The 21,850-nt window shown below is 41.1% G+C and overlaps 1 protein-coding gene across 1 annotated transcript in view; it reads right to left on the reverse strand.

Annotated features, from left to right (window-relative positions):
• Positions 1–550: 550 nt before the first annotated feature.
• The window catches only part of Spag17 (sperm associated antigen 17), a 216,288-nt gene continuing 194,988 nt past the window's right edge, over positions 551–21,850 (reverse strand). The window contains exons 46-48 of the mRNA XM_048442183.3: positions 9,426–9,486; positions 4,745–4,889; positions 551–3,637 (exon numbers count right to left, since the gene is read on the reverse strand). Coding sequence (XP_048298140.3) covers positions 3,489–3,637; positions 4,745–4,889; positions 9,426–9,486 — 355 coding nt within the window. The 3' untranslated portion in view covers positions 551–3,488. The remainder of the gene's footprint in view (positions 3,638–4,744; positions 4,890–9,425; positions 9,487–21,850) is intronic.

Raw genomic sequence — 21,850 nt, forward strand, 5'->3', positions numbered from 1 at the left:
AGCAGAGTTCTCAGAGGCTTTATGATGGTACTTAGAACAGCAGATCGCAAGAATTGTGTGAGTGTGATGCTGACAGGATTTCTAAGAATGTAAAGCAGGGCCACTGCTGAGTTTTTATGTTAGAAAACTGATTCGTTTATTTTTATCTGTAGCCCTCCTATATACAAATGACAAATGGACTGAGAAATCAAGGGAATAACACCTTTTACAATAGCCTCAAATAATATAAAATACCTTGGGGTTATGCTATAACTGAGCAAGTGAAAGACTTACTTAACGTGATAAAAACTTCAAGTCACTGAAGATATCAGAAGATGGAAAGATCTCCATGCTCATGGATTGGCAAGATTAATATCGTAAAAATGGCCATTCTACTGAAAGCAATCCACAGATTTGATGCAATCCCAAATAAAACTTCAGCACAATTTTTCACAGAAATTGAAAGGACAGTGTTCGGCTTCATATGGAAATAATGATAGCTAAGAACAATCCTGAATAACTGAGAACTACAGGGAGCATCACCATCCCTGATTTCAAACTGTAATAAAACCAGCATGGTATTGGCACAGACACAGTGAACATTAAATCTATTGAAGACCCAGACAGTTGCACAGACCTATAGACACTTGATTTTCTAAAAGCCGTAAACATACACTGGGGGACAAAAAGCATCTTCTACAAATGGTTCTGGTCGTCTGGATGTAGATGAGTCCAAATAGAACCATACTTGCCACCCTGTATAGTTTAAACACCAATATCTCAATATAAAGCCAGACATCCTGAACCTGATACAAGAGAAAGTGGGGAATAGCCTTCAACTCATTGACACGGGAAAAGAATTTCCGAACAGAACACTATTAGCATAGACACTAAGATCAATAATTAATAAATGTGACCTTGTGAAACTAAGAAGCTGCTGCATAGCAAGACACTATCATTCAAAGTGGCAGCCCACAGAATAGGGAAAGGCTTTGGTTTATTTTTTTTTAACCAACTCCGTATCAAATAGAGGGCTAATATCCAAAATACATAGAGAACTGAAGAGACTAGACATCAAGAAAAGAACCCAATTAGAAAATGGAGTACAGATCTAAATACATTTCTTAACAGAGGGAACTCAGATGGCTGAGAAACACTTAATGCTCAGTATCCGTAGCCATCGGGGAAATGAAAATAAAACTACTGAGATTCATCTTATACCTGTTGGAGTGGCTAAGATCAAACTAGTGAAAGCTCATGCTGGCAAAGAGGTGGATTGAGGGGAACACTCCTCCACTGCTGTTGGGAGTACAAATTTATATGGCCACTATGAAAATCAGTGTGGTATTTCTTCAGGAAGATAGGAGTCGATGTACTTTAAGATTCAGCTATACCACTCTTGGGCATATACCCAAATGATACTTTATCTTCCCACAGAGACATTTGCTCAATCATGTTCATTGTTGCTCTATTCCTAATAGAAAATGAAAACAGTCTAGATGACCCCCAACAGAAGAATGCATAAAATGTAGTACATTTGTGCAATGGAGTACTACTCAGCTATTTTTAAAAAATAAAATTTGAAAATAACAAAGTTAGACAAAGATGTTTTTGTTAAATAGTTTTGAGGTGAAAAAAAATAATCTCAAGTTTTCGAAAGGCGCAAAGTTGAATGTGGAACTTGTTAAGGTCAGGGAACAAGAACAAAACAGCCCAATTATCTTTGGCCGATGTGCCTTTCCAGCCAGGATTGGTTGATGACCAAAGGTGATAACTAATTTCTTACACCCATTTCTGCTCTCAATCTCCTGATTTAAAAAAAACTATTAATGAGTGGGTATGTACCCTAAAGAGTTAAAAAAGAGCTGGTTGATTCTTTTGATACATAAAAGTTTAGGTTTGTGATTCCTTTAAGGTTCCGTAGAAGATTACCTTTCAAGATAAGTAATAAAGTAATTGGTCCTTTCCTTGTAACTGCAAAATGCAGCCTGCCAGTAAAAGACCTGACAAGAACACTTTGATTGCCCACTTGGTGTTGATCTATAACAAGTTGCTTGGAATATCCCAAGCTTGGATATAACAAGTTCTTGGATATCCCAAGAACTAATTTGTTTTTCACCTGTCATAAATAAAATGTTTAAACATGGAAGGGAGGTGGGAAACATGTCATTTACTGTGTGTTTTGTACTCATTGTCATCACTCAATTGAAAAACAATGTAATTACATTGTAATTCCTACTTGGTTTGGTGTACATAAGCTGTAGGGGAAAAAAGTATGCAGTAGAAAGAACACGGAAAGAACCTGAGAGAACAGAGAAGAAAGAAGAGAGCCATCAAGAGAATTTGTGAATGTTGCTTTTCCTAAACCTCCCTCAGATAGAAAAGTCTAGCTTATGCCAAGTCAATGGATTCTTCTCAAAGCCCTGTGCTGCTGGAGGCAGGACCCCCAGACAGCAGGAAATATAAGAGGATGGAGCAGACCAAGAAAATAAGTCCCTCTAAATCAACATGATCAATGCAGATATGAGTTTACAGAGACTGGGGTAGGATGCACAGGCCTGCGCAGCTGCCCCGGGTCCTCTGGAGTTTAGTGTTTTTATGGGATTCCTGGGTGTGCAAATAAGTGTGCCCCTAACTTTTTTGTGCCTTCTGAGCTCTTTTCCTTCCGTTTATCAAATCCAATTCCAGTGTGACTGCTGTATTTCATTATGACCCCTAGAAGCTTCTCTGTCTTCTAAAGGGAGACAGAAAGAATCTGGATGGGGCCGGAGGTGGGGAGGAGCTGGGAAGAGTAGAAAACCATAATATGAAAAAAAAAATCTACTTTGAATAAAAAGGAAAAAATAAAGGCATTTATCTTATGATGTGGCCTTGAATATTTGGATGACAAGGATGGAATGTCATAGTTTTAATATTTAATATTCCTCAGAGGATCACAATTTGATTCCTTGGCTTATGGTGGGGGTGCTATTTTTGGGACTGTGTGAACTTCCCAAGGTGGGGCTTTGCTAGAGGAAGTCAGTCACTGGCTGCTGCTCTTGGACCCTTCCTGACCACTTCCTGTCTGCCTTAGGGGCACTGTGGTGGAAACTGATCTGCTCTAGCATGCTGCTGTTGTGGTCATCAGCACCACCTGATATGATGTACTGAAATTTCCTACGTGGAACAAGATAAATCTGTCTCCTCTAGGAAAAGAGAGTGATGCTTCAAAACTCAGTATCTCACCGAGTGGCTTCACTATTTGTTCAAATAGAACTTAAAATTTCCCAGTTCTAATTCTTCTTTGGTAAGTACTAATATATTTGACCCATGTAAATAAAGCCCTTCGGGTCAATAGCACAGCTATAAAAGGAATCTCGAGCCCAAAATGTTTGAAAACAACTGATTTAAGGGTCAATTCTGAAATCGCTTTCACTTGGGGCTGGATGAGACGGGGGAAAGCCTGAAGTCTGAGAGCGCTGAGGTCAGGTTGGAGGGGTTGACAAGGTGGCATCCGGTGCTTACAGAGCCTAACGAGGACGACGACGAGTGGTCTTGCGAGACGTGAAGACTCCAAGTGCGGTGGAGGAGATGGTGGAAGTCCTGTAGACCATGGGGTTTTCTTTTCCCTGGGGAAAACCTTTGGGTCGATTGTCATAGATACTGCTTGTTAAAACTAGTAAAAGACTCATTAAGGGCTCTGAACCTCACAGTTAAATGATCTTTTATACAGCCCCAGACGCTGTTTTAAAATCATAGTCTCCAGCAGCATTCGTTCATGGCAAGTAACCTCTGTAAGCTAAACTCTTAGGTACATGAGTTGGATTCTTGTGTTTTAACTCTTCTTTTATCCACAGTGAGTTTTCCTCCCAATGTCCTGGCCTGTCTGTGGAAGACTGTCACCATCAGCCCCCAGACCGTATCAACAAGGTGATTTCATGTGGTTAGGGTAGGGATAGGGCTCGATTTTGGGACACTGACTGTGAACCATCTTTAGGAAATAAAAAATTGAATCGAACCATTTCCTTGTCTGTGTCTAACTGGTAAGTGGGCACAGTGGCTGTCTATTAGAGACATCTTTGAAATAATAGTTGGACAAGGGAATTCGCTTCCATTTCTACAAAAACGAAGCTTGCTTGAGGGGTCCCCCAGCTTTCACCGCATCTCAGTGTTTCAATCTTCAGCTGTCTTCATCCTCCCCCACCCTCGCCAAGGCTAGCCCTTCACTGCTACTCTTGCGTCCTCTCCTGTCCTCTCCAGGATACTTAGTTAATTTTAGTCATGTTTTAAATGCTTCCCCACTCTGTTCTCAAGCCTAGAAACGATCTACACTAAACAGAAAGCCTTCCTCGTGGTTGTATCTTTAAGGTAACATTCCCTGGTCCCTTTGGCCCCTTTTGCTCCTGTTCCCTAAACAGATCCCACGATTCTCTTTCTCATACCCTCAAACATCAGCTATGTGCAGAGGACATGGGACTCCTGAAAATCTTCTGTTGTCAGCCATGATGTTTCAGCTGAGATCTCATTACTGAGATCCGCAGTTCAGTTTCTGACTCTAAAGTGGACTTAAATCGTGTCTTTCCATCGGTCTTAATAAGTCTCACTTTAGTTTTTGCTGTTTCCTCTTTACCCCACATCCTCCATTCCTGTCCCCTTACCTGCTATTGCCATCCTATGTATAGTTCTTGGCCTAGTGAAGAACTGATGGACACTGGCTTTCATGCCTTCCTAATTCATCTCATCTCTGCACTAGGCATGGTTACAAAAAGTGCGCTTTAAAGGATATTTGCTTCCACAGGTAAGAACAGAATATCGTGCTCTGTCATGATCTCAATGTTGTGGGAGATGTGTGCTGACCCCTTGGCACCGCCTTCTCCCACAGCCATGGCGAAGATCTCTACCTGCAGCTCTGCCTGCAAACCGGCAGCCACCTGGAAGACATCAAACACCGGTTTAAAACTAATTCAGACAATATATTAGGCAATAACTCTCTAAACTTTAGTTTTCTCATCCATCAGTTTGGCACTAATAAATACAAGCGTTAGGTGCGAGGAACGAGTGAAGTCCTGAGTAAATGTGTATCATTGCCACGAGCAGTCTGTTGGAATGGCAAAGCCTTTTGCTGGCCCTTGGTCAGGGTGTGAATGTTGACAGTGAAGAAGGTATCTATAGCAGCTTCGTTTCTCACAGTGTTTTCCCTAGAGACCTCAAGACCAAGAATGGCTAAATCTACCTCCTCATTCAACTATATGTAATAAATAAACCTGCCTCTTCCATTCAGATGTGCAGATAAATGTGCTGTGCTTCCGGGCTGGTGATGCTGCCGTCAACACCGTATGGCCCACCTGATCCCAGCTTTTCTGTACTTGTGTCTGTATGTCTGTCCTTTCTTGATTCCCTTGTCACCCCAGTGGTCACATTTCCGTAACCCAGAAGTGTGGGTCGGGGGCATATGACAGAATTATTTAGCATTATGTAGAATTCCAAGAAATGAATGGGACTGAACACAAACTCCTGAAGGTGTTAGAGTGTGCAGCTAGAACATCCCCAACAGCCATATACCAGAAATTTGGCATCAGCAAGAGTTGCATTAGCAGGAGCTGATGTGGGGTTACTGCAAGGAAATGAGGTCATCGAGGGTGTGGCCTCGGGTCCCCCTCTCATTCTCTGCTTCTTGGAAGCCATGAAGAGAGCAGCTTTGCTCTCCCATGTGGACGTCCCTGCCTGATACTCCACGGACCCCCAAACACAGGACCAAGTGATCACGAGCGACACTTCTGAAACCCTGGGTCAGAATATACCTGGCTTCTTTCAGACTGATGGGCACAACGGCACAAACCAGGTGCTGTTTGGGGGCTGGGGAGTGCCAAATGACAGGAGGTTGGAGGTGGAGGTAAACTACCATGGTACCCATGGTTTTCCCTCCTGATTTCTTCTTCTGTCGCCACTGCCCCTCTTCCTCCTGCTGCCTCAACTGAAGCCAAACTTCTCTTTCTCATATTCTCAAACATAAGCTATGTGTAGAGGACACCTGAAATTTTCTATCTCTGGCTTCTCAACTGAGATCTCGTTACTAACATCCACAATTCACTCTCTGACCCCTGAACCTTAAGTCACGTCCTTACATCTTACATCCATCCTATTTCATTTTTTTTCTTTTCTTTTCTTTTCTTTTCTTTTCTTTTCTTTTCTTTCTTTCTTTCTTTCTTTCTTTCTTTTTTCTTTTCTTTTTTGTTTTTTTTTTTTTCGAGACAAGGTTTCTCTGTAACTTTCGAGCCTGTCCTGGAACTAGCTCTTGTAGTCCAGGCTGGCCTCAAACTCAGAGATCCGCCTGCTTTTGCCTCCCGAGTGCTAGGGTTAAAGGCGTGTGCCACCACTGCCTGGCTAAATTTAAAGGTCTTTTATTATTATTATTTTATTTTTCATCCTATTTCTCAAGTGTTAGTCGTGAGTTTCTGTCTACTGGCTGATAAAGGTAAATTTCATCCAAGACAGATATGGATGTAATATAAGAAACCTGATGACTCTCCTGTCTTGGTCTCCAGGATTCTAATATAGGATGTGTAGCATGACAGGGCCAGCAAAGGGAGACAGAATTAGTGCAGACGCCATGCTGCTTAGGTCTGTAAACAAGGAAGAGGTTTGTACCAACAAAGAAGAAATCCAATATATAGTAAGGAGTCAGTCTCAGCAAGGCATTGGGCTATTTGCCTTGTTCTTTGAAGTCACACTAGCCAGCAGAGGAGGAGATGTTTATGTTTCTAAGCTGCCTTTACACAGGGTGGGTTAAGAAACAGACTAGGGAATGGCTCTCTAAAAAAAATAATAATAAATCACACAACTACCACATGGAGAGCAATTAGATTCAAATGGAAATTTAAAATATAGTTTTATAAATAATAGAATTGAAAAGCATTCCATTTTTTCCAACAGTATATGTGTGCAAGTGCTGGAGCAGATCCAGAGACTGTTCTGAGGGTCCGGGCTCGCTCCCCCAAGCCCACCAATCAGGACTGGGTAGTGATGAAATTCCACAGAGAGCTGGAGTAGGGCCACAGCGAAGTTTGCCCAGGGTTGGCGCGCGTTCATTTCGGCCTGGCAACAAACCAAGCTGAACAGTGATTAGATTTACATAGACAGAATACTGTATATATATATATATATATATATATATATATATATATATATATATACATATATATTTGTCAGAGCCAAAACCTACTGTCAGGAAGGGGAAAGAAATACCCTTACAGCGTGGTGAGCTTCAAAGAATACACACTGAGCTTTTACTAGCTAGAAAGGTTGATCTAGATTTCCCTCGCTGTTAGAATGATCTGTTCTTCAGATTAAAATGTGATTTACCACGCAGAACAGTAGAAGGGCTTGCTTTGATTTTTTTTATTTCTTTTTTTTATGTTGTGGGGAATCTGATATCTTCTCAATATATGTTTGCTTTGTTTCAGGATATGAGTGCCCAGGCTTTGTTCATGGACACACATATTTGCCACGAGAGGTGTGTGTGTATGGAGGTTAGAGGACAACTTTCAGGAGCTGGTTCTCTTTTTTTACTGCACGGGTTCTGGGGATTGAACTCAGGTTGTGAGGCTTGGTGACAGGCACTTTAATCATCTCGCTGGCCCCAGGAGTCTGAAATCTTGACATCATGCAGTGGTGAAGACAAAGAAATAAATAGGCATGGTGTCATGGACGCAGTGTCAACATTGGCATACCTTTGTTTGATGTTAGGGCCTGCTTCCCACCATTTTGCTATAGACTGTGAGAGATGCAAACTAGGAGTGGGCTAAGAACATCGAGTCTACATGACCTCCTTTACAGATGAGGGAAACAAGGCTCAGAGCATTGGCGTCCAACCTTGCCTGGTGCAGAGCAGTTATCACAAGAAGTCGACGGGCTCTACAGTATACTAAGCTGATTCCTCTTTGTTAAGTAACAAGCGTGGCTTCCCTTTGCTTGCTGAGGGACCACATACCCTTGCTGCCTGTTCTCCTGAGCCTACACACACTCACTTCTGTGCCTAATGATTCACAAGCCCACTAGAGTTCCTACTTTCTTCTGATCATACCCATCTAAGCCCCTGCTCCATGCCTGACTGTGTTTGGTCCCTGGATGTCATTTCTAACATCCTCTCTGTGCCCTGCTTCTATCGGCGCACACGGCAAGAGCTCAGCATTTACTGAGAGATGTAAGGGACTGGTGAAGTAGCCACTGATGTGCTTACAAGTATGGTCAACTTATAATTTGAGATAAACTTGTGTTTATCTTATATAACGTTTCTAAATTTATGTTGTTAAAGCAAGTAGGAATAAAAGATTAAAATTCACTTAATAGTCACCTTTTTAAATTAAACACCTCATTTTGAGAATACAGCAAATACGGAGGGGTTTAGGGTTAATTATTGATTTTCATTTCTCTTACAGTGTTTGCCTTTCATGAAAACACAGAGGTGTCCATATTTATAGAGTGTGGTGTGATGTTTGGACACATTGCACTCAATGATGGGTAATTAACATATCCATCACCTCAAACACTCATTCCTCACGTTGAGGGCACAGATGAAAGAAACGCAAAGCAATACGTTTGTCATGTAACCAAGTGTGGCAGTTCCTTGGAATAGTCCCAGATTTCTTGTTTTACAGGCTGACATTTTTAAATTTGTGTTTTGAGAGCTTTGGAGATATAAAACAGCTGATAAGTTTAATCAAATAATTTGATTTCTTATTGTTATGCTAGTTAATATTCTCTGGAAATCACTAGAGAGTGACCAGATTTATATAAAGTATAAAGATCAGGATGGTTGTTTTCATGGAGGACACATCACTTCTCAAAAGAATTTCATTTTAGGTTTTTTGGTTTATTTGTGTGTGTGTGTGTGTGTGTGTGTGTGTGTGTGTGTGTGTGTGTTTGTGTTTCTCTGCATGTATGCCTATGTAACTACATCCATGCAGTGTCTAAGGAGATCAGAGGAGACTGTCAGATCCCCTGGAACTAGACTTACGGGTGGTTGTGAGCTGCCAGGTAAGTACTGGAAACTGAACCTGGGTCTTCTGCAAGAGCAGCATCCACTCTTAGCCACCAAGCCAACTCTCCACTCCCCACGAATTCAATTTTTAAAAAGGTCATTTTCACATGTCTGTGCATGACTGTACTCCTGGGACAAGTGAGGGGCGTGTCCCAAGAGTTTCCAGCTGAAGATAAAGTCTACCTACTCCGAGCATTTTTGTCATGGCTCTTCCCTGGAACAGTGGCATGGAGCCACACAGGGGACCAATCTAAGGTCCTCCTTATGAAACTAGAAATATTAAACCTACTCATGATTTAACCTGGGCATCAGAATGATATAAAAAGCAACTGTGATGGAAACATACATACTCACATGTGCGTGTGCAACACACACACACACACACACACACACACACACACACGTGCTCGATAACATATGGACTTACAGGCCCAGGTTTATATGTCACTTTCAGTCCAGTGCTAGGTGGTGGCTGCTTCACTCTAAACCTACCAGGAAGAAAAATGGAAGAAGATTTATAAAAACAAGTAATGAAGAAACTCGGGTGCTATAAAATCAGGAAGGTGTTAATCTAGAAGCCATCTATAAACAACCTAAGACCTTAATATTCCATTGAGAGAAGAATTTGGGGTCCACCCACTTCATGACAGTCCTCATCCACATGAAGCAGATGCCAACCTGTACTCCCCCACTTGGTTACCAGTTGCCGATGGGCCCAGGCAGAGCACTGCCAGGGTTTGGCTGGCATGCGCCTTGCAGTGTAGTTGTCAGTATTAGTGTGAACGCCGATACCCAGGCCATGCAGTTACAGAATTACAGTGCTTTGGGGGAATAGTAAGCATGGGAGCCAGGCTGCTGCGACTTGGTGCTGGGTTTGCATGCTTGGGGAGAGGAGGGACCAACGGAGATCAGGAAATGATGGAGGACTTGAGAAGTTCTTTGCTTGCATGTGCTGCTTGCTTGTCGAGCTCTTTTTCTGCCTGCGGTCTGTGGGTTCTGCCTGGGGATAAGAGGACTGAACAGTCTGTAGAGGAGAGTCTGCCTCCACACTGACTGCCACCCTCTACCAGCCGCTTTGCTGCCCAGCCATCACGGCTGAATCCAACAAGCAGTGGAGTGAAATCTCTAAAACAGAAACTCTGCTGGAGAGACAGGTCTACATAGATAGGTTTTACTAGTTTAGGGTTAACTCTGTTTCCTCCCACCCATTTCATTGGTAGCAACGGGGAAAGGAGAAAAAACTAGGTCTTAACTAGTACCCTGAGTCCCTTCACCATGTTTTTCCTTAGGGAGCCAGCATCCCAGAAGTTGGGGTTTGCCTCAACTAAAGGGTGACAAACTGGATGCTTCTGCCGCTTTACTATATATTTCATTTCTATTCCAGATTCATAAACATTTAAAAGGGTTTGTTTATTATATAAGAATAACGCTGCAAGTAAAGTATTTATTCCATTTTGATGACAGTCTTTCCACCATACACATTGTGCTTCAGCTCCATTCAGAACAGAACTGAAGACTCTTTGTAATTCCGAGTGGCCTGGGCATAGATTTATGGTATACTGATCCAATAGAAATGACTAAACTCCCACGTGGCTCTGGCGACCACAATAAAGTGAAGTCCACAGACATACTAGAGATAGCAATGACCTGGTTGGTGCCCAGGAATTTGAGCCTCTCCTCATTCTATCCCACAAGACCTTGAAACAGATTATCCAGTTTTTTTTATATATATAAGGGCTCAGAAGGGTCAAAGATTTCTTTGCTTTAGGTCTATAAAAATACCAGGTATGTTTTTAGATCCATGTATAAACTAAACTGTGAGTTGATGTTTATTAGTAATTATAAGTTAGATCTTCATAACTAAAATTACCATTGTGCTTGTTCTTTCTTTTCGACTCAATCGGGCAGAAATAGTGTGAAAAGCACTTTTCAAAGCAAAGACAAAAAGAAGTTTAAGAGAAAGGAAGACAAAAATGTCAAGCCCCAAATGAGGGAATTCTCTAGAGAATTTCCAGTTGTGAAGTAGAAAACTTGTGGGTCGAGACGGAAAGAGGTAACATCTTCAAAATGCTGAAAGGAAAGCTCACATACAAGTAGATCAAAGACCTCAACATAAATCCAGTTACACGGAACGTGGCAGAAGAGAAAGTGGGAAGTAGCCTTGAATGAATACAATGAATGAATAGAACTTCCCAGCAGCACAGACACTGAGATTGACAATTAATAAAAGGGAGCTCCTGAAACTGAAAAGCTTCTGTAAGGCAACGGACATGGTAAACAAGACAAAACAGCAGCCTACAGAATAGGAAAAGATCTTCACCAACCCCACATCTGACAGAGGGCTGATCTCCAAAATAAGTAAAGAACTCAAGAAACTAGACATCAAAATACCACCCCCCCCAAAGTGGGGTACAGGTTTAAACAGAGAATTCTCAACAGACAAATCTCAAAGGACCGAGATACATTTACAGAACTGTTCAACACTCTTAACTATCAGGGAAATGCAAATTAAAGCAACTCTGAGATACCATCTTACACTCTGAGATAGATACATCTGACACTTAGTCAAACTAGCTATAATCAAAACTGTTAACGACAGCCTATGTGGGAGGGGATGTGAAGTAAGGGGAACACTCCTCCTCTGCTGGAGGGAGTGCAATCTTCTACAGCCACTTTGGAAATCAGTATGGCAGTTTCTCAGAAAATTGGGACTCAATCTATCTCACAACCCAGCTATACCAATCTTGGGCATATACCCAAAGGATGCTCAATCATACCACAAGGACACTTGCTTAACTATGTTCATAGCAGCATTATTCATAATAACCAGAACCTGGAAACAAGCTAGATGCCCCTCAACTGAAAAATGGATAAAGAAAATATGGTATACTTATACAATGGAGTATTACTCAGTGGTTAAAAAAAAACAATGACATCATGAAATTTCAAGGCAATTGGGTGGAACTAGAAAAAAATCATTCTAAGTGAGATAATCCAGATCCAGAAAGACAAACATGAGGGGGACTCACGGATTTCCCCCAGAAGGAAAAATAGATGAGATCTCCAGGGTAAACTGGGGGTGGGGTGGGGGAGGAGATGTGGGGATAGGAACTTGAGAGATCAGATTGGTCAAGTCAGGGGCAGGATGGAAGGGGAGAGTAATGGAAGAGATATCTTGATTGTTAGAGGGGCCACTTTGGGGTTAGGGAGAAAACTGGTGCCAGGGAAACTCTCAGGAATCCACAAGGATGACCTAAGATTCCTAGCAATAGTGGGGAGGGTGCCTGAACTGGCCTTCTGTTGTAATCAGATAGGTGAATACCCTAAATGTCAACAGAGAGCCTTCATCCGGGAACTGATGGAAACACATGCAGAGATCCAAGCCAAGCACTGGGCCAAGCTCTGGGAGCCCAGTTGATGAGAGGGAGGAGGGAGAGTACAAGCAAGGGGGGTTAAGATCATGATGAAGACACTCACTGAGACAGCTGACCTGAGCTAATGGGAGCCCATGGACTCTGGACCAACAGCTAGGGAGCCTGCCTGGGACCAGTTTAGGCCCTCTGCACGTGTGCGACAATTGTGCAGCTTGGTCTGTTTGGAAGGCCCCTGGCAGTGGGATCAGGACCTGTCCCTAGTGCATAAGCTGGCTTTTAGGAATCTATTCCCCATGCAGGGATACCTAGCCCAGCCTTGATGCAGGGGGGGAGGAACTTGGTCCTGCTTCAAAGAGATCTGACATACTTTTTAACTCCTATGGGAGGCTGGCCCCTTTCTGAACAGAGGAGGAGTGGATGGGGGTGGGGATAGACTGATGGTGGGGGGAGGGGACAAGAAGAGAGGGGAGAGAGGAAACTGGTCAGTCTGTAAAATGAATAAAAAAAACTTAATTAAAAAAGAAAACAAAGACAAAATGCTGAAATACCTGCCATCCAAAATACTATACCCAGCAAAGCTATCCTTAAGAGATAAATGATTTTATAAACCAATAAAAGCCAAGGAAATTCATTACCATTGAACTTGTCTTATAAGAAATTCTTAAAGAGGTTCTTTGGTCAAAAACAAAAGGATGAAAATTGTCATAATGAATATGCATGCAACTGTAAAACATACTAGAAAAGGGAAATACATAGTTGAGTCAGAACACTCTAGTACTATAATATTGTTAACTGTACATATTCATGATGATTGTAAAATTCATATTTTATCATGTAGTCTAAAGCCAAAGTGATCAAAAGTATAGAGACAATAACTACAAAATATACCATGTAAGATGCAAATTCTGACATCATGAACATAGATTGTGCAAATGTAAAAGCTCCACATTTTTTGTGTGTAATCAGCTATTATCAGCTTAACTTGTAACTACAAGATGTTTTTGCAGCTGGGCACGGTGGTGCATCCTTTCATTCTAGTAGAAGCAGAAAGAGCTCTGTGAGTTCGAGGCCATCCTGGGCTACATTTCCAGTTCCAGGCCAGCAAGGACACATAGTGAGGCCTGGTCTAAACAAGCAAATAAGTTACATCCGGAAGCATTAGATCCTGTGCTGAGGCGGTCATGTGGAGGTAGTTATGTGGAACACTTCAGCTTTGAGAGACAAGCGAAGTGGGACCCTGCAGTGCTATGGTGGAGCAAGAGTTTGGCAGCTTCTGTAGAAGCCAGAAGCAGCAACCAGAACACGAATCTCTCTGCTTCTAGAGGGAAGTGTTTGTTGGGGCTTGGGGGTTTCTACACAGATTGTCTCTCCAAGGTTTGGCTCCAAAGACGATCTCAGGCATTCGAATGAAAAGTCCAGGTCCAGATCTGAATCTAGGTTGAGGTTTCTAAGTTCTCTAAGACATTATACAATCTTGGTCCCACTCCCATAGATGATTAGATGACCTGGAACAGGTCTTACAACTGAGATTATTGAAGTTGTCTCAGACAGTGTAGTCATTCTCCTGTGTCTTCTCAAGTGTATCTTGTTGGGGATTGGGCAAAACCTGACTGCAGCTGTGGTCTTGGAGTGTTTGGGCTGAGTCTGTGTATACAGGTCTCCAAGGTAAGCCTTCTCTAAAAGCAGGTCCATTGCCTCTGCGTCTATTGTGTATGGACAAGCCAGATTTGTGAAAGGCTTTGTCTCTGTACATTTTGAAATGTAGATAATGTCAAGGAAGCTGAAGAATGGGGGCTAAGGGAATGGAGCCCGAGGGAGGTAGAATTAGAGCTTATTTCTCTTTAACAGAGAGGGAACATAGCTCAACAGCAGGAATTTCCATGGAGAGACCCACTTATGATAGCTCATGCTGTTGAGATTATGACGGAGGACAGGATCGAGGTTACGGTGATTACGGATATTATAGCAGCTCTCACTGAATAGGTGGTGGAGAAGGAGGTAGGCAGAGAGCTTCTCAGACAGGTCACCCTCTCCCTACAACAGGCATTGGAGGACTCAGTTTCCATTTCTGAGCATGCTGCTCACCTCATCACCTCAGCGTGGAGTTAAAGACTTTTGGAAGCCTATCAGAGAGCTGTAATATTGCTTGTGAGAAATAGTTTCTATTAATTCCTCTTTAAAAAAATAAACAGTGCCTAGTGAAGTTAGGTAACATTTACAACTTTTATGATGACTACTTTGTGTGGAAGTGATACCCCATTTTCATTCTGCCTTTGTGTAGTTGAGTGCTTTGTTAAAAATTGTTTTTAAAAAAGTATGTTTTACATATATTTTTACAGTTCAAATTTTGACAACTGAGACGCTTCTATTGCACAAAAGTTCATTTAAACATTTTTCCCCTACTAAATCCAGGGTCTTCTGAGAATCAAAGTCTGTGTGTAAAATGCTACCAAATGACACAAAGCAACAATAAGTACTTTGATTTTTAAAAATGAGCATATAATGATAGCAGGACAGAAATGCTTAAAACTATAGAAAAGCGTCAAACCACAGAGGTAGTCAATATGAGATTGAGGAAAGAAGCCAGATGACAACACTGTCGCAGTACACGTTGCCACACGACAGGTTTAAGTTTCCTAGTCAGAGGACATCAAATGGTAGAACAGATAAAAAGTTAAACAAGAAATAAGGTCGCCCCCCCCCCCCCGGTGGCCTGTAAGCAACCCCCTTAAGTTAAGGGCACGCCAGGCTAAAAGTGAGAGGACTTTTCATGGCAATGCTAAATGAAAGGCTGCAGGGGCTGCACTATTACATGACTTGAAGATTCATTTCAAGCCAAAAATCATGAAAGAAAGGAAAGGTGAGCTCATCGGGAAATAATCTAATTTCATAGCGGGCAATTATTTATAATACAACGTTGTAACCTGACGGATTTCTGAGGTGCCAATGGGAATTTTTTTACTCATTGTTTTCTTCTCTTCCCTTTTGCTAACAAAAGCTCATAATTGACACATTACAGATATAAATATCAAATATCAGAGCACCCAAGCACTCAAAGAAAGCACTAGTAAAAAATAAAGGGAAAATAAATACAATTCACCACTTTCTACAATGAATAGATCAACTAAAGAGATAAATAATAAAAAGCCCATGACATGAGTTGAGTCTTTGACAAAATGGACCTAGCAGACATATACAGACACTTCTATCTAATAACCAACTATAAGTCCATTTCTAACACATATGGAACATTCTCCAGAGTAGACCAAACGAGTCACAAAACAACTCTTTTAAAATGCATATGATTACAGCAATATCTAGTTTCGGACATCAACAGCTTGAAACTATAACTCAATTTCAGAAAGAATCTTAGAAAATTATGTAACTATTAAGCCCCATGCTTGTGAACGAACAATGAATGGGTGAAAGGAAAAACCAAAAGAGATTAGAGAGCAGGTTGAACTCCAAGAGGGAAGTTATCTCAATAAATGTCTACACTGATACTGAGTACCAACCTCCGCCCAGATAAAAGTCTCCATCTTGGAGGAAGCTCCTGAAGACACAGACTGTTCTAAGGGGAGATGAAATATTTCATCCTGCTGGGAAGCTGCTTATGAGACAGGAAATAATGACTCAAAAGCTCCCAGAAGTCCTTAAGACTGACTAGATTTGATAGACTATTCCCTCCCTAAGAAATATGCAATCAGTGAGGAACTCTTAGAGACACCCTGATACAAGTCAAGCTGACTAGAAAAGGCTCAGGCTAGCCAAGGCACCTATAAGGAGCAGAGATCAGGTGAACTGCCTGGAAGAAGTTCAGACCACCCGAGCTACCGGAAAGAGACACTCTCCCACCTGCTGAGCTGCCTACAGGCTGTGCAGTGTGCTCCAAGTTTCCATTTTTCATGAACTGCACCCATACTGGGAGGGGGAGGGCTTTGGTGATATAGTCATTTCAGCTCCTGTAAGTAACCTCTCATCCATATTCCTGTAAATAACCCTGTAAATTCCTGTAAGTAACTTCTCATCTATATTCCTGTAAATAATCCCAGTAAAGCTCACTGTTCACCAGAATGGACTTTGGTGATATCCTTACTTTGGTCCATCATTGATTCCTTATCTGGGACAGGTAGACATTTATTCATGTCTCCTCAGGAACAGTGTCACACAATTGAAAAAAAAGGTTTCAAATAAATAGTACAATATTATACATCAAGGAACTAGAAAAGGGATAAGCCTAACCCAAATTTGCAGAAGGGAAGAATCAAAACCAGAGCAGGAATATATCAACATGACAAGCAATACATAAATAAAAGAACAAAGTTAATAAACCTGAGAATTCACTCTAAAATAAATTAAGAAAATTTATTAGCTCTCAGCCAGCCAAAGAAAACTAGAGAAAAGAAAGATGAGAATTTATGATACCTCAGAAATAAAAACTGTCACAAAGGGTTATTATAAGCAGTTTTATACCACCAAATAGAATAACTCATATGAAATGTATATATTCCTTTCAAAATACAACTAATCATATAAGTCAAGTCAGGAAGAAATAAAGCAAATGGGTAGACTAATAATACTTAAGGAGACGGGATAATTAATACAAGACTTCCCATTTTAGTTGCTTTTCTCATTGCTTTGACAATGTACTTGACAGAAGCGACTCAAAGGAGCAGTGTTTATTCTGATTCACACCTCAGGGATGGGCAGTCAGTCCACCATGCAGAGAAGCATGCCTATGTGCTGGCTGGATTGCATCCTCAGGAAAAGAGAGATGAGCGCTCCTACTCAATTTGCTTTCTCTCTTTTTTTGTCCTTTTTAGTCACTAGAGGATCCTGCCCACATCCAGGGTGGTCTTCCCTTTGGGAAAATGCTTCCACAGTCGTGTCCAGAGGCGTGTCTTCTACATGACTCTGGGTAGAATCGGGTTAACAAAGAAGATTAACCATTGCAAGTCCTGCTCTGTCAATCTGACACCCAAATCACTTAAATCACAGCCACTGGTCTCCGTGGGCTCATGGCCATCTCAAAGCGCAAAGGTCATTCATTTCAACTCCAGCTTCAGCCTGGCATTACCTTAATAGTTGCGCCAGGAAAAAATTCATGGGAAGACTACAGGTCCCTACTGTCAGGATAGATACTGACACAAAAATCCCTAACGCACTATATAGGCTATGATCATGGCCAAGTTAATTACATGTGTACACATCACTTACAGACTTGACGATAAAACTGATAGTTTCAATTGATGCATAAAGCTCCTGACAAAGGCTGACCTCTTGACCTAATTACAAACTCTGAACAGTTCAGGCTCTATATAGAGGAAATGTTGTATCACATAACAAGGACACCCACGGACGACCCAAAGATGACATCATTCCTCTCATGATCTGGTGAGAGGAAGACATGCTCACTTCACCACTTCTGCTGCCCACGGCATGAAAAGCTCTAAATGAGCCATCAGGTAAGAGAAAAAAAGATATCAAAATTGGAAAGGGGAAACTAAAGTTACCTTTTCACATAAAAGCCAAATATTAACAAAAAATATTAAAAATTAGAACTAATACAGTGACTGGAATTGTTGGGCACAAGGTCAACCTTCAAAAATCAATAACATTTTTATATTACAGCACGGTAGCTAAAATATTGAGAAGATAATTTCACATGTGACAGCATTGAAAAACCACACGCTTAGGTGAGGAAATATCAACATATCCAAAACCACAAAACATTGTGAAAGACACTGAGAAAACAGACGACTGCAAAGATGCCCCATGTCCACGAATTGGAAGAAAACTATTAAAGCACTCGTAATAAATGTGGTGTGGTAGCACACAGTTACAGCACCGGCACTTAAGAAGCTGAAGCCAGAGGACTGCTGTACATTCAAGGCCAGGAAGTGTTATATAGTGGAGTGTGCCTCCAAAAAAACAAACATTGTGTGTGGTGCCATCCCTGGGCTGTGGACCTGGAATCTATAGGAAAGCAAGTTAAACAAGCCATGAAAAGCAAGCCAGTAAGCAGCACTCTTCCATAGCCTCTGCATCCGCTCCTGCTTCCAGGTTCCTGCCCTGCTTGAGTTCCTGTCTTGACTTCCTTCAGTGATAGACTCGGAAGAGGAAGTATAAGCCAAATAAACCCTGTCTTTAACAACTTGCTTGTGGTTAAAGTGTTTCATCATATCAAAATAACCCTAACTAGGACACAGATATTGGAAAACAATTTTCTAAATTTGTGTGAAACCATAAGAGATGCTTAATATCCAAAATAATTTCCAGGAAAGAAAACAAAGGTGGAACATCTTTAAGGTGCTAGAAAGTTAACAGTCAAATCAAAGCAGCATGAAGCAGATATACAACTTGACAGACGTGAAGATCAGTTGAACAGAACAGAACCCATAAATAAACACACACACACACACACACACACACATTTCCTGGCAATGTATAGACACAAAGAGGAAATAGAGGAAATGACAATCTCTTAAATAAGTGGTGCTGCAAAAGCAGACTTCCACATGCAACAGAATGAAAGTGGAGTCAAATTTAAGTCCACAACCCCAAATCAACCCAGAATGGATAACAATTTCAACATGATACTTCAAACTATAAAATTCCTGGATAAACACAGAAGGGGCGAAGCCTATGGACATTGATCCTGGTAATAACTTTTTTGGTTATCACACCAAAAGTCAAGAACCCAATCAAGATTAAATAAGTGGTAATACATCAAGCTAAAAAGCTTCTGTACTGCAAATGCAACAGCAAAAGGGAGTGGCATTGGAAGTAAGCAACAGGCAGAGAACAAAGCATCTCCAAAGCATGTTTATGGTAGATCATTTAAAGTTATAAAGAACTTATAAAATTCAGTAGGACATTATCGGAAAAAAAATAATCTGATTTAAGGAAGCACAAAAGACTTGGTTTAACATTTCTCTACAGAATTCATAAAAATGACTAAAGGGTACATGAAAAAGTATTCATAATTAATCACCAGGCAAATATAAATTAAAACCATTAAGATGACATTTGTAGGAGAAAACTCAATATAACTGGAGGTTTTTTTCTGTGTCCTACCTGGTACTGCAACTGCTTATAAAATAATCACTCAGAAACTTATTATTAGTTATAATTGTTTGGCCAGTGGCTCAGTTATTACTAGCTAGATCTTATATTTAAATTAACCCATTTCTATCAATCTATGTATTGCCACGTGGTCATGGCATTACCTCGTTTTCTACATGTCTTGCTCCTTGGTGGCTTCCTGACTCCACCCTTCCTCTCCCTGCATCTCTACTTGGATTTTTTGCCTGGCTTATTCTGCATGGCTATTGACCAAATCATCTTATTTTTTTAACCAATGGCAAGAAAACATAAAACAGTTTCTTTATTGATCTTTTATTGATTAACCAATAAAAGCAACACATGTATGGGAGGACTTTCCCACACCAATAATCATTCTGTACACTCTGAATATATGTTGGTCTCATTGGTTGATAACAAAAGCTGCTTTGGCCTATAGCAAAGCAGAATATAGTCAGGCAGGAAATCCAAGCTGGCATACAGAGAGAAGAATGTCAGTCAGGGGAGGCACCAGCTGGCTGCTGGAGGAACAAGATGTATTAGAGCACAGGGAAAGCCATGAGACGTGTGGAAAACATAGATGAATAGAAATGGGTTAATTTAGAAGCAAAAGATGTTAGTAAGCAATAATCCTAAACTGTTGGGCCAAGCATTTCGTAATTAATATTGACTCTCTGAGTCATTATTTAGAAACAGCTGCGGGCCAGGGTGGGACAGAGAAACCTCCATTCATCCTCAAAGGTAAGAAATGTTGGCGAGGGTATGGAAGAAAAAGACGTACTGCCCTCCTGGTGGGAATGGACACAGTAGAACTTAGGGACTGAGCAGCCGTGGGATCTAGCAGCCACTCTTCTGGGAGTGTGACCAGAAAGAAATAAAACCCCCTTCTTGTAAGTATGGACAAACACTGCACTGGTGTGTGCCCTGCAGTGCTACTTACAACAGCCAAGACAAGAAAACAACTGATGTTCCTATCACCAGATGTGTGAATAAAAATAAGCATTGATGAATATAAACAGTGGAATAGTATTCAAACCTAAATCACGAGACCATGCCTTTTGCTATTGCATGGGGAAACCCAGAGGACAGCATTCCGAGCCAAATGAGTCAGACAGAGAATGTATCACCTCACTTACATCTGGACTCTAAAAATAAATTAAGATATACAAGTCAAAATCTACAAAGTAATTGCCGGAAAGTTAGCTAGTGGTTAAAGGCCCATACTGCTCAGTCTTCCAGAGGCCCTGAGTTCTGGTCCCAGCATCCTCACTGTTTTACAACTTCCTGTAAGTACAATCTAGAAACTGAAAGGACCTTTCTGGCCTCTGGGGACACTCACACTCATGTGCATGTGGACACAGGCAGACATACATGCATATACATAATTAAAAAAATAAATATTACAATAACATATACAAAGCAATAGAGGTGTAGAGCAAACAAGCCTGAGACCTACATGAGGATTAGGGGCAGGCGAAATATATTATATATAGAATTTCCACTGAATGAGTAGATTCTGGCTGCTCTTGACACAAAAAATACTTGCACCAATGCAATAATCTTTGGAAATATTTATGTATCCTATGATAACATGTCATAGTTCTTAAATGTGCCTAATATTTTTTGAGAGAGCTTCCCCTATCAGGTAAAAACAAATGTTGATTGAGATCGTCATAGTTGGTGATTATTTAAGATATAGTGTGATGGCTAATATCAATTGTCAACTTGGCATACCTGGGAAGAGGTAACCAGAGGAGAAACTGTGTCCATCAGATTGGCCTGTAAGCAAGTCTGTGGTGTGGAGGCCCAAAAATGTGAGCCTATTTCCACATTGACCAAAGGTCAGAGAATTGGAATTTACCTCTATTCCTTCAAGGTTATTTAGTTTCTACCTCAAGCAAAGGTCCCACCTAGATTCAGAATAGAGAGTTCTGCTTTCTCAAGATTATTGTCAACAAGTGTGTCTAATAGCCAGACCTTGTATTTCAGGAATAGAGAAATATGTTTCTACCTCAAACAAAAGTCTAAGGATCCAACTAAGGTTCCAATTCCCTTAAGAAGATAACATTAGATTCCCCCCAGGGAGTGGCTGGCCTACAGAATGCTGTAGTCTAGGGTGTGAGTGTGACTTGTTTTGTCCTAGCAACAGAATGTTTAGCTACGGATGTAGCCTGTGACCTTCAACTGGTCTGCTCTTTCCTCATATTATGTTAATACAGTTTTTTTTAAATCTTATTCCTACCTCTTAGGGTAGAGGCGTTTTAGGTAAACGTGGACTATTTCATTATTCACTAGAACTCCCTCCTGGCACTATTCTATGTTCTTCTGTTTTATTATTTTTACTTGCGTCTTCGTACTCTTTACTAATAATTCTAAGTCCCTGTGCCACTACCCC

This window comes from Myodes glareolus, chromosome 17 (assembly GCF_982192425.1).
Source record: "Myodes glareolus chromosome 17, mMyoGla1.1, whole genome shotgun sequence".
Taxonomy (NCBI): Eukaryota; Metazoa; Chordata; class Mammalia; order Rodentia; family Cricetidae; genus Myodes; species Myodes glareolus.